We start from the raw sequence: 13217 nt of genomic DNA, 5'->3' as shown, positions 1-13217 counted from the left end.
TTGCGTTATAATCACTAAGCTCTCAAAAACAAACCTACCAACCAGTTGACAGTCGAGAATTAGATTCTGTCTATATATATGGTCTCAAGGTATACATATGAAGAAATCCACCACTTAATGTATGTTTAGGCATGTACACATACGTATCTTCGTGACGAATACTGTTTAAAATCACTTTTTTCGCGCATTTGCCGGAAGGATATCCAAACAGCATAATCGCGAATACTACCAACAAGTTGAAAGTTGGAGATTCAGATTTTGTCTTTTTTATGGTTAAAAGGTACACATGAAAAGAAATTAAACAGTTATTGCATTTTTTCGTGTACACAATATATGTATCTTCGTAACAAACACTGTTTTTAATCACTATTATTCGCACATTCGCCATTTGGTTATTTGACCATCCCCCGTTGATTATTTGCGAACATCCAACTTCCAAGCAGTTGGTAGTTAGGGATTCAGATTATACCAACCAGCTGGTAATTGAGGATTCAGATTGTGTCTTGTTTTATGATTAAAAGGTACACATGTGAAGAAAGCACACCGTGTATTTAATGCATGTACACTCATACATTAAGCATGTGATATCTTCATATGTGAATCGTTAGAACAAATAAATAGACAAAATCTGAATCCCCAACTACCAACTGGTTGGTAGTTGGATATTTGCGAATAAGCAATGTATGCCGTGATTAGCAATTCATTGTAAAATACGGTTCCAGTGAAGCTTCGTTTGTTGAATACTTGTCTAAACATGATATGGCTATTGAATAAAGTATAAGAAACGTGTATGCCATTAATCTATTCTTCAGGAGGTGAAAGTACACAGTGAAATTCGGCATCCCAAAATAGTTCTTTTAAATGGCATATGCACTAAGCAATGATCACATATATGTGTTTACTAACCCGAAACACTGACTTTGAAAAAGGGTTGCAGCCAAGAAAGTGTTGCATTTTCAGTTCCCTTGTCCGAACGAAGGAGTCTTGGGGGCAATGCCTAGTTCCTTCATTGTGTCTATGTAATATTACGCAATAACAGATGCCGACTTGATACTTTTAGCCACAAAATTCGTCGACTGTAACAGTTTACTGCCACATGAATATAAAATCCGTGCGGCTTCAATTTGTCATAGCCATCAACATGAAACAGAGAGTTTGGACCATTTAAGGAAAACTTTCATCTGATAATCGGTGTGCTTTTTAGTGCTTTATCCCTAAGGGGCTGATATCTCTCATTATTTTTAACACAGAATGCAATATTTCACTAACATTTGCCACATATAAAGCGTTCCTTTTTATTTGCGCATGAACCTCTGGATCTCAATTTCCTCTTGGGTACAATTTCTGTGCCACGCATGATTTGTAGCTTTTTAAAATTCCGCTTCAACTGGCGAACACTGTGTTTAATATATTGTGCAGTATAATAAAAATAATAACATGTATTTATCTGGATCACTACAGGAAAAGTAATGCTTGATAAGTTCGACTCTTGTAAATGTCTCCTTTAAATCGTCAACTAAAATCGACACCATCCTACTATTTACTGGTATTATAACAAACAACAACAGTTTTGAAAATAACAGCTGTGGCAACAGTTCTTGCATATTTTTCCGATTAACTGTATAAAACTTATAACTAAGAAAACGATAAAAACAGTAAGTGTATAACATTTACCTGCATATTACGAGAGCCCTTAGTTAACGAACCCTGATCAATTTCAGAAACTCGTTTATATCAAAGTGTAAGGAATCAGACGGAATCGAAAATCCTTTGCCAATGATCGGGCATGTTAGTGACTGATCGTCAGGGTAAAGTCGCGATCAATAAGCACATAAACTGTTATTTAAGGATTCAAGCACATCGACGTCTGGCATCATACTTGGTAATTTGGATAACACATGATGAATATGTTAATGTATGTGAAACTATAATTGTGCCTAGGACAGGGATGCCCCAACATTTCCCGCAGGACCAAGGAGTTGTTTTTTACCAAATTCTAATTTATTTCCCATCAATAGTAACATTTATTTATTTTAAAAACTTCATATGCATATCTGCGAACAAAATCCCAAGGGCACAATCAGAACAAAATTCTTCTAAGGTATGATGATAGTTGAAATTATTCGGCAGTTATGAGCAGCTCAAGTTCGAAAATGCATTGTTTTTGTGATTTAAAGGGCCATGACTCTCATCCAACTGTGTGAAACTGTGAACAAAATCCAAAGTGCATAACCTTATCACCTTAACAACTTCCCTCTTAGGTTTCATGACATTTTGAGACATGTGAGAACCTCCTTCCCCTCCTAGTCAAATAGTTCACATAATATTTTTGCTAAAAATTGTCGTTAAACACGTCATTATATATGTTGTACACACATGTTCAAAAACGCATTTTTCCTTATACATGTGTACAAAGGCCAAACCTTTCTATGTACAAATGTTAAAAAATCCCCAGGTGCACATTCCCTTCAAGTTTCATGACTCTATGTAAAAAAATGAGTTTTTAGCGACACATATTCAAAACTATTTCCAATACAAGAGCCAAACTTTACTATCTAGAGCTGTAAAAAAATCCCAGTACACAACTTCATCACCCAACAGCTTTTCCTTAAGGTTTCATGACTTAGAACATACGAATAACATTCAGCTGAAGAGTCATGACTCTAGATCACATATATGTAGTTTTTTAGTTTTAAGCAACACACGTTTGCAAAGTAAATGGTTACGGACGGAAGCATGCACGTACGCTCCCCCCCCCACCCCCAAACCTCCAAAAAAATGGGTGCATATGCATACAAATCATACACATTACAAAAAACAGCACCACTGGCCATGGCCACGATGAAGAAACGTTTGGCGATGATAATGACTGATTGGTTAATTTTAATTCATATTTGACGGGGCTCGTGGGAGTAAAAACATTAGAAACTACGTAAAAGGACTTATTTTCGGAAGCGCAACATACATACAGCAAAAACTCTGTTTTACTGCTATATATGCGATCTGTTTTCTGAAATCTTTCGCTTTCTTCGTAAAATGACGCACCTGCTGGTATTGTCTTCTAATAACTAAGTCCTATTAAAGTACTAAATTGTAAGCTCTAAGTTCTAATTTTGTACGCCTAAACTCTAGGTCAAAACGGCCCTAATAGGCTTCCGTAGAAACTCTTCGTGTATGACCTATATTTAAACTTGGCATTAATATCACATCTGCTTGGAATAACAGTTATATAAATAAATAGAGAAAATAAACGTATCTCGGTATATAATATGTTATACTGTAACCATGTATCAACTGAATTTTGCAATTCCTATTTCGCTTCTTGGAATATAAATGTCTCATTCGTTATTGTAGTCAATTGTATTTGTTCTTATTACTTTTCCGTTCATTATGTAAATGTTATTTGTGCGTCATTCTTGAAATATTAAACATTCCAACCTTACATGTAGCTGTCAAGCACCTGATGTTGAAACCTAAAACAATAGTTTATTTAAGGATTGATCTCATTGTATCGTGTGTTCGTGCTGCAAACATGGGCGTCTGCTTTCATACAATATAATCACATGAAATATTGCAATCAATCCTTACATTTACATTTTTAATAATTATTAATAACGATTACAAATAAGTAGAATTTTCTGCAATTGAGTATATATTTATTATATCTACATTCGCCTAGTCGTCTGTATAGATAAAACTTGACGTGCATATTGTATAACACGCACGTAGTTATGACGTCATTGTTTATTTTAATAGAGCGCTCGGATTGGGTTAGCGTGCCGTCATTTAACCAAAGATATTCGGCGTTATTAAAACCAGCCAATCTTCCTATACAAGCGTATGTTGTCGGTTACATTTCTTTAAGAACGAACACTCAATTGCTGAAGAAATTGCTTATTTTTAATCTTAATGAGTAATTATCTTAAATGTAAATATAAGTACTGATCGCATATTTTCTTGCGTTAATGCTGTATGAACGCAGCAGGGCAATCGAGCAAATGACAAAGAAGCGCTGGCGCGCTACATGGAATGTGTGCGCGTGCCATACTGCGTTCATACAGCATAAACGCAGGAATAAATCCCGATCAATCCGAAAATGAAGGTTTCCGGCAAATGGACATTCGTATAAATAAGCAGCCGATAAGTGTAACGTAGGAAAGCATTGATGAAATGACGTTGCGCTCGCGAATGAGTAAAATTAACAATGAAACGATTACCCTTTGCGTGATAGGCCCTATGAACGTCACATTGTCTGAATTAAAGCCTTAAAGAGTGTAAATATATTCTCATGAACGCAATATTATCGGAATACCTCTGACCATAATAAAACGACGTTTGTGATTAAACAAATGATGTTTCCTGGCGAGAAACTGTATGTGACGACGATGAAACAAGTGACGTCAATCAAGGGGCTATCCAAACAGCAGAATTTGAACTTAGTTCAATCATCTTAGAAGCGTTATTTTTAGCAGATTGACCCGAAGAGTAATGAGTGTAAATATAATTATAAAATATTTTATAATTGCGGTTCATTTGTATCTAAACACATTTGGTCAGTACACGAATAATTGTGAAGTCCTTCACTGATTGTTATCTGGCCAGATGGTTTCATACACTTATGACCCGCAATTCTAAAACATTCAATCATTTATTGAACTCTTCTACATACTTGCATCCAATATGCTAGCGAGGAACAATTACGAAATTGCTAAACATTTTTGCAGCGAAACCTTTTAGAATGACTCTCAAAGGTGGATAAAGCGGTATATCGACTGGATATTGCACAATTGTTATATAGTGTGTGTGTTTTGTTTTTCTCTACTGTTAACATAATTAATTCGGTGTTCATTAAAATTCCTTCTGTTTCGTTTCGTTAATGTATTTAACATATTCATCACCTTGTATATTTCCTTATTTCACCTTGTATATTTGCTTATTTTTTATTAATGTCGTTCATATATAACCATTTAACAATAGTTTATATTCATCTTATCTGTATATAAATGTATGTTTATTCACCAAATACCTTTGTATGTGTTTCGTCTATCATATATGTATTTTCCTATCTTCATTATTGGAGGCAATAAAGTATTGAATTGAATTGAATTGAATTGACATACACTCATTGACTTTCTGCTTATTTCTTAATATTTGTTAATTAATTTCTGTTAATGTTGCTATTTGTTTCGCCGTGTCTACTGTACTTGTAAATATCACTTCTTTGTCAGTCATAATTCTCGACTGAAATGGAGGAATAAAAGAATAATCTGTATATATATTTGGAACAAGACTGTTATGCAGTGACCGTGAACAGTCAAAATCAACATGGTTTGAATAAGTAATATAACATATTTCCCGAATCTTTTATTAAAATTGGCTGACGACATTTTCAATATAAAAATGACAGCTAAAGAATATTTCCCGTCAGTTAACGGAGAAACCAGGCTGTCATTGGTTTAAAAACAGTGTCTAGGTACACATCATTCAACAATATTAAAAAAACTAAAAGCTATTAAATAACGAATATACGAAATCTAAGAATCCTTTAAAATAGCATAGCTATGCACAAATATAACAGTCTTACTTTTCTATTCACATCATCATTCAACTTCTGTGGTGGTCCTCGTTTTAATCGTAATCTGTTTGCAATTAAGCATAGGACCGAGAAACAATTTTAACAAATGTTGACGGAAGTTCTTCGTAACAAATTGTTACCATATGCCCATTTCATATTTTATGACTTTGAGCCTGCAAAAATAAAAGTCCTGCAATCGTAAGATTTTTTTACATAAATACGCCTAAGAAACTATCCAGTGCGTAAACTGTAGACTCATTCCTTCCAAAGCATGACTTCGTGTATGATCTATATTTCAAATTGGCCTAAATCTTAGGTTTGCTATTTGGATGACTGTAATATAAATTTATTAAGTCTATAAATGTATTTCGGTATAAACCATTGCAGTTACCATTCATCCACTGAATGTTCGCAATTGGTATTACATAATGTCTGATTAATTACTATAGTCTCATACATTAAATTTTGCTGCTTTTTTATACCATGCCGTTTATAATGTAGATGTTATTTGTGCTGTCGTCTTGAAATTGTCAACATTCCAATCTTACCTGTAGCTGTCAAATCAAGCAATGGATGATATTGAACTCTTAAAAAATGTTAATTTAATGATTGGTCGCATCACATATCGTGTGTTCGTGCTGTGAAGTTGCAAGCGTGCGTGTCTGCCTTCATACAGTATAATTACACGAAGTATTGCAATCAATCCATATATTTAGTTTTCAAATAATTATCCATTACGTTTACAAATTAGTAGGATCTTCTAAAATCGAGTATTCATTACAAAATATAGTACATGTAACATATTTCTGCCGGGTTTTCGTGATTATTTGGATGAAATGGCGATTATCAGTTTTCCGGCCCGGGCCGATTATCGTTTATCGTTTTGCGGCCCGTAGAACGTTCGCACGTGAAATCAATTTTCGTCTAAAATTCAAATTTGGCGACTGTAAAGTAATGTCTTTACTAAATAATTACAACAACTTATTGATCTGCTTGAATAGTTTAATTAACGAAGGCAAACGCGAACGCAGTTTAGGAAAATATGCTAGTGTTCGGTAACCAGTGAAGTGACGTCAATCAAGGGGCCGCTGTCCAAACGGCAGAGTTTGTACTAAGTTCAATCATCTTGGAAGCGGTTTTTTCAGCGATTTTACCGGTGTAAATATAAACATTGAATATCTTAGAATTGCGGTTCATCTGCGCATGAACACACTTGGTACACGGATAATTGTGAAGTCCTTCACTTTCTTTTTTCTAGCTAAATGTTTTCATACACTAATGAGCCGCAATTCTAAAACATTTAATTATTAATTGAACTATTCTACATTCTTGCATACAATATGCCAGCGTAGAACAAGTACGAACTTGCTTAACATTATTGCAGCGAAGCATATAAGAAAGACCTTCAAAGGTGAAATAAGCGCTATCCCTCAAATACACCCATTGACTTTCTGCTTACTTATTTTGTTTGTTTGTTTGTTGTAAATGTAGCTCTTTGGTTCAATGTGTCTACTGTACTTTTAAATATCAATTCTTTGTCAGTCATAATTCTCGACTGAAATGGAGGAATAAATGAATGATCTGTATTCCTATTTGGAACAAGACTGTTATGCAGTGACCGTGAACTGTCGAAATCAACATGGTTTGAATAAGTAATGTAACATTTTCCCGAACCTTTTATTAAATTTGGCTGGCAACATTTTCGAGGATAATGACAGCTAAAGAATATTTCCCATCAGTTAACGGAGAAACCAGGCTGCCATTTGTTTATTGCAATATCTAGGTACACACCATTCAACAACAGTGATTTCAGAAACTTATGACTCAAACAAGCGTTGTTATTATGTAACGTAAAATGAACGACTAGACATAGGTGAATTTTCAAGGTTTATTATCAAAGAATGCATTGCAAGTAGGACATAGTCATAAACAACATCAAAAACAAATGTACAACATAACAGTTATTAGGAAAACAACCATGCATTGCAGCATTGGTAAAACTATAACACGTGTTACATTATTATTTATGCCATAATGAAATATGACAAATAAATTATAAGTTGTTTTAATGACCGTCAGATATCATTGAAATATTTCAATTGTCTGGACTTGAAATGCATATAGTAATAATCAATTTAATTTTATTTCATCGAGAAAGGTAGTTCCTACGTACACGTTTAAGGACAATTTTATTAGGTTTGGCTTAATGGGTTAAGTAAGCCAAGTACGACTTTAATTAGTCTATCCAAACATTACCAGTTAGCCACTTGTTCTTGTAGTTTATCTAGAATTTATAGATGTATTCACAAATACGCTCAAAAAGTAGTCCGTGAAAACAAATCAGCGTGGAAGCGTACAGTGAATATCACAATATAAATAAAGTAGTCTTAAAGCACATTACGTGAATAAGGATTGTGAAAAGAACATAATATACATAATAATGCATCATAAATACATGTTTTGTACATGAGCGAAATATTTTACATTAGTTTGATTAAGACTGTAACACAGTCTATTGTAGGGCTTTTAAATATATTGCATCTCACCATGTACACTAATAGCTTAAATATATCGCAAAATCAACTATCAATCATTTCTACTTAAGAAATACACACCATAGCTCTACTGATTACATTGCATTGCATAATACATCACATGTCAATAACTTTCACCGGCAATTGTAAACTGTTCAGCAAACACTCGTGTAATAGTTCCCTTGCTGTCTTTCATTTTCCAAAGTAGAGAGTCAAAACGCCCTTTTCTTATTATAAATAAGCTTTCCACATAATATATCCGTTGGCGTATGGAACTGTGTCGGTGCAAATGTATCTCATATCCATTGAAAATGGATTTGCGAAATGACGTTGTTATTGCGTTGTTTTGTAGGTCACAAACACGTCACCTCCAAAATACTGGTTTGTTTTGATTTGTACTTTTCGTCCAAGTCTTCGGAGAATGTAGACACTTGAGATGCTTTATGTGCGAACTCCAAGGACGGACATGTTGTGAAACTTGATGACGCCCCGGAAATCAATGACGCCATAGAATTCAATGACGTCACAGAGGCTCGAAAATTCAAGTTTTCACAATTGTCATATTGCTCTGAGTATGGCAATTCTTTTTTAAATCCGTCCCGACCACAAAGTAAGTATGTCCTCATGTGCCCTTTTCCCTTTACTGCAACCTCACCCCGACAGATCAGATGGTACCCGGGGTATGCATCCAATGCCTCTTTTGAGTGTGAGCTCAAATGGATCCGCAATGCTGTAAAATGGAAATGTAAAAAAAACAATTAACGTTTTAGTTCAATGCTTCGTGCACTTTTGTGTACATATTCAGTAAGGAACATCCAAAACATAATAAGGCTTGTAATGATGTTTGAGGTATGTTGAAATAAAAATAAACTCATAATAGCACAGCAGTTGATTGACAGAAATAAATGTGTATATATGGTGGTATGGTGAAGATTCTTCTTGTATATATATACTATAGTTTATTTAAAACAACAATGTTGTTATATTATTGATCGACAGCATATTGCGCTACAATGTATGGTATGAGTGTCGAACAATACTTGGTGCTCGGCGGTCTATGAGAATCTTTGAAAAACAGGCCGAAAGGTCTTATCTTTTGTCAATAACATAGTGAATATTATGAAATACAATAAAATCTTAAAGTCTTCTTAAAAAAGTGATTTATATATTCAAGACACACCCATTTCGTGCATTCAAGCTTGATATATAACCCAATCAAAACGTTTTATTTGTTGTGTAATTGCACACCGGGCTCTATATATAATACTTGACTGATCTAAAATCTAAGTCAAACTCCGTCTTATACAGATACGCCGAAAATGAACAATAATGTCGTTAATGCGTTATGTTTTATATAAAGACATTGCTGCTGTAAACAGTTATGACAGTCACAACAAAACAAATAAGAAACACTACTTTATACACAGCAATAAAAATGCTGACATACAGACAATAATAAAGAATATCGAATTTAATTATTAAGATGTTTCAGAAAAAAAAAATCGTGCACTAAAATAGAATAAGGTAAAAATGAAATCATAAATTATGATAAACACAATGCATTTCTTATTTCTATATTTTTTGCTACATGCATGAGATAGTGAGGCGTTTCGGTTTATTTAACGGTATAAATTAACAACATTGCTATCAATGATGTATTGTTTCCAATAATTAAACCTATTGCCCGCAAGTTGCTGGAGATATAGAAAAGAAAACGTCTGCAGCAACGACAAAATAGGTTCAAAATATCATGGCTGAGTCTCAAGGAGCTATCCATCGCAATAAAACCTGATTAAATTTAAGTTTAACTTATGTTCTACCATAAGGACCATGTCTAATACTTACGCAGTCCAGTTGACTCCATCCTGGATGCCGTGTTGACCGTGTCTCCAAACAAACAGTACCTCGGCATCGCTAAACCAACAACGCCAGCAACAACCGGGCCAGAGTGAATACCTGCAATTTGAACAACATGGCTTTTGTCATTTGGTTAAGCGTCCGGTTGAAACAAAATAAAACTGAGATGCTTCCTTACATAAGAACCAGCTGTCCATTAAACATTGTATCTAACTATAAATTAAAAACTGTATAAGAATTACAGGAAAAAAAAACAATAACAACACTCTTAATTTGGTATTGTTACATGGTAAACAGCTCAAACTCTTAAATTCAAATGGACAGACAAATAGCATTACACATCTCAAATATTCTGTCTTTAAAAACATATTTATGTAACCCCTTTGGAAATATTACCATGTATTTACTAGTATGACATACACTGTTGCAATGTTTGATATATATATTTTGAAGAAAAACATATGGTAAAACTGAAGAACATCGAATTCATTTTAAAGACGCACATTATAGGTTTAATTATGCACAAAAAACTAATATTTTAATGCATTATCGTGTTTAACTCGTTTGACTTTAATGATACAAAATGCATATGATTCAGAAGACAGATAAAAGTACAAGCAATAAAATGCTCTAGCGCTTTTCATATATATTGTACACTTATTAGGTAGTAAAGTCGACCGCAAGCCGGTTCAACTAGTAATGTATGTAGGAAAAGAAACAAGAAACACTGCGTTAATTGATTATTGGCATTTATTCAAAATGCCATAAAATAAAATCAAAGTCAATAAAAATAGGTTGACATTTAGTGTTACGTTATGTTTCCCGTGATACAATATCTGGGTTGGTAAACCGCCCCCGTTATGATAAACAGAGAAATACAAAGTTGTAAATAACGTTATATTATGGCAGTACATGTATAAACAGGGAAATAATACATTTTAATGAAACACAAGTCATAATGAATCAAATGATACAAAGTAAAATGTGCGGCACCCTAGACAACCAAATTCCTTTTTTCAAGAAAAAAAGAGGTGGAGGAGATGGAGGTGGTGGTTAGTTGAAAACATTAAACCAAATTGTCGAACGCTTCTACTATGCCGAAGTAAGCAAATGAGATGGCTGAAGATTGGTTAACAGAGATCACATGAGAGGTCAAGTGACCTGATAAGCCCGCGTGCCTTAACAAATCTCCCGATTGGCTGATCGCGGTCAGCTGACTGATAAAGGCACTGCTAATGAAATATTCGTTGCACAATGACATAAAGAATTTTATGTGTGCATAAAATACTAGCGCTTTTTAAATTGGGAATTTGTGGTCACGCTATTAATTAAAAAACATTAATAGGACTAATATTGTATTAACTGTAACCAAATCATATGTTTGTTTTGTTTTTATCATTAAGGTCAAATGAGTTAAACATGATTATAAATGCATTAAAAATAAGAAATGCATCAAATATATTGTGTATCTTTAGAATTCGATACATTGACTTTATTTTCACACATACCTACTCTAATCCTGACCCTCTGGTCGGGCTGGTGAGGGATGCAGAATGTGGATATGGACGCGAGGATGTCCAGGGCGCAGTCGGCTACTTCCTGTATGTGTTTCTTTCCGTTCCGCTTCGGTAAACCGCTGGCGATCATGTACGCATCGCCAATGGTTTCTACCTATAGTGGTTATTGCAGTATTTGATGTACATGTATAAAACTTATCAAACAGAATGGCAGTATTTTTCAAATTCTTCATAGGTTTATGTTTGGTAAATCAGCATTCTTCCATTAATGATTTTAATAAGGTTTATCTAATATCTGCTTTAAAGGTGCACAATATAGGTTGGACGGGACGATATTTTTTTTTATTTCTACCGCTTCACCTGATTAAAATCAATAACGGGTGATTGCTGATTTACTGAAATAAATGTATTGGAAAACTTAAAAAAAACCGCATTCTCATTGGACAAAATATAAAGTTGAACACATTTTTTGTTAATATACATATATTAAACTGCTCCAGGCCTGATAACGATTTATTTGATTCATGCATATTAACAAACACTTACCTATACATAGACCTTAAAATGTGATGTTTAATTATTCAATAAGGTGTATTAAGAAAACTCCTGTAAAACTGCTATCACATAAAACAATTGATTGATCTGTTTTGTCACCAGCAACGTAACCAGAATGTGTAGTTAAAAAGTCAACAAGCATGAATATGTCTATTCTTATTCGCCTCAATTGCTTGAGAAAAACTTACCTTATACACGTCATATCTGGTGATTATATCGTCAAAGAGAGTGTAGAGACTGTTTAATAAATTAACCACCTGAAAAAGTCGAGAATTATATTTAAATTCAACAGCTTCATGAAAAATATGTTTTGAAAACAAAATATGCAAAAAAGATATAATTTTTTATAGATTTCGGAAGTTCCTTAATGCAATCAGACGGGTGATTTGCTTATATTTATGACTAATGTTAAATACTTTGAATCAAAATCTTCTCATAACCATATACTGCTCTGTAAATTATTGTTTTAAGCATCAAATTAATAAACTCTTGAATGAGAATTAAATAATGAAACTCAAATGATTTATGATATATGAACGATAGGTGTGCTGTTGGAACAAAGCGCAGATGAACCTACCTCGATAGGTGTGCTGTTGAAAAATAGCGCAGATGAACCTACCTCGATAGGTGTGCTGTTGAAACATAGCGCAGATGAACCTACCTCGATAGGTGTGCTGTTGAAACATAGCGCAGATGAACCTACCTCGATAGGTGTGCTGTTGGAACAAAGCGCAGATGAACCTTCCTCGATACGTGTGCTGTTGAAACATAGCGCAGATGAACCTACCTCGATAGGTGTGCTGTTGAAACATAGCGCAGATGAACCTACCTCGATAGGTGTGCTGTTGAAACAAAGCGCAGATGAACCTACCTCGATACGTGTGCTGTTGGAACAAAGCGCAGATGAACCTTCCTCGATACGTGTGCTGTTGAAACATAGCGCAGATGAACCTACCTCGATACGTGTGCTGTTGAAACATAGCTCAGAGGAACCTTCCTCGATAGGTGTGCTGTTGGAACATAGCTCAGATGAACCCTCCTCGATAGGTGTGCTGTTGAAATATAACGCAGATGAACCTACCTCGATAGGTGTGCTGTTGAAACATAGCGCAGATGAACCTACCTCGATAGGTGTGCTGTTGGAACAAAGCCCAGATGAACCTACCTCGATAGGTGTGC

General features: G+C 34.5%; 1 protein-coding gene across 1 annotated transcript in view; it reads right to left on the bottom strand.

The window, feature by feature from the left end:
* Positions 1–7449: 7449 nt before the first annotated feature.
* The window catches only part of LOC128232879 (atrial natriuretic peptide receptor 1-like), a 45766-nt gene continuing 39998 nt past the window's right edge, over positions 7450–13217 (bottom strand). The window contains exons 21-24 of the mRNA XM_052946661.1: positions 12227–12295; positions 11475–11637; positions 9955–10065; positions 7450–8839 (exon numbers count right to left, since the gene is read on the bottom strand). Of these exons, the coding sequence (XP_052802621.1) occupies positions 8463–8839; positions 9955–10065; positions 11475–11637; positions 12227–12295 (720 nt within the window). The 3' untranslated portion in view covers positions 7450–8462. The remainder of the gene's footprint in view (positions 8840–9954; positions 10066–11474; positions 11638–12226; positions 12296–13217) is intronic.

The sequence above is a fragment of the Mya arenaria genome, chromosome 4 (genome assembly GCF_026914265.1).
Source record: "Mya arenaria isolate MELC-2E11 chromosome 4, ASM2691426v1".
Classification (NCBI taxonomy): Eukaryota; Metazoa; Mollusca; class Bivalvia; order Myida; family Myidae; genus Mya; species Mya arenaria.
This window is presented reverse-complemented; position numbering and strand designations above follow the sequence as displayed.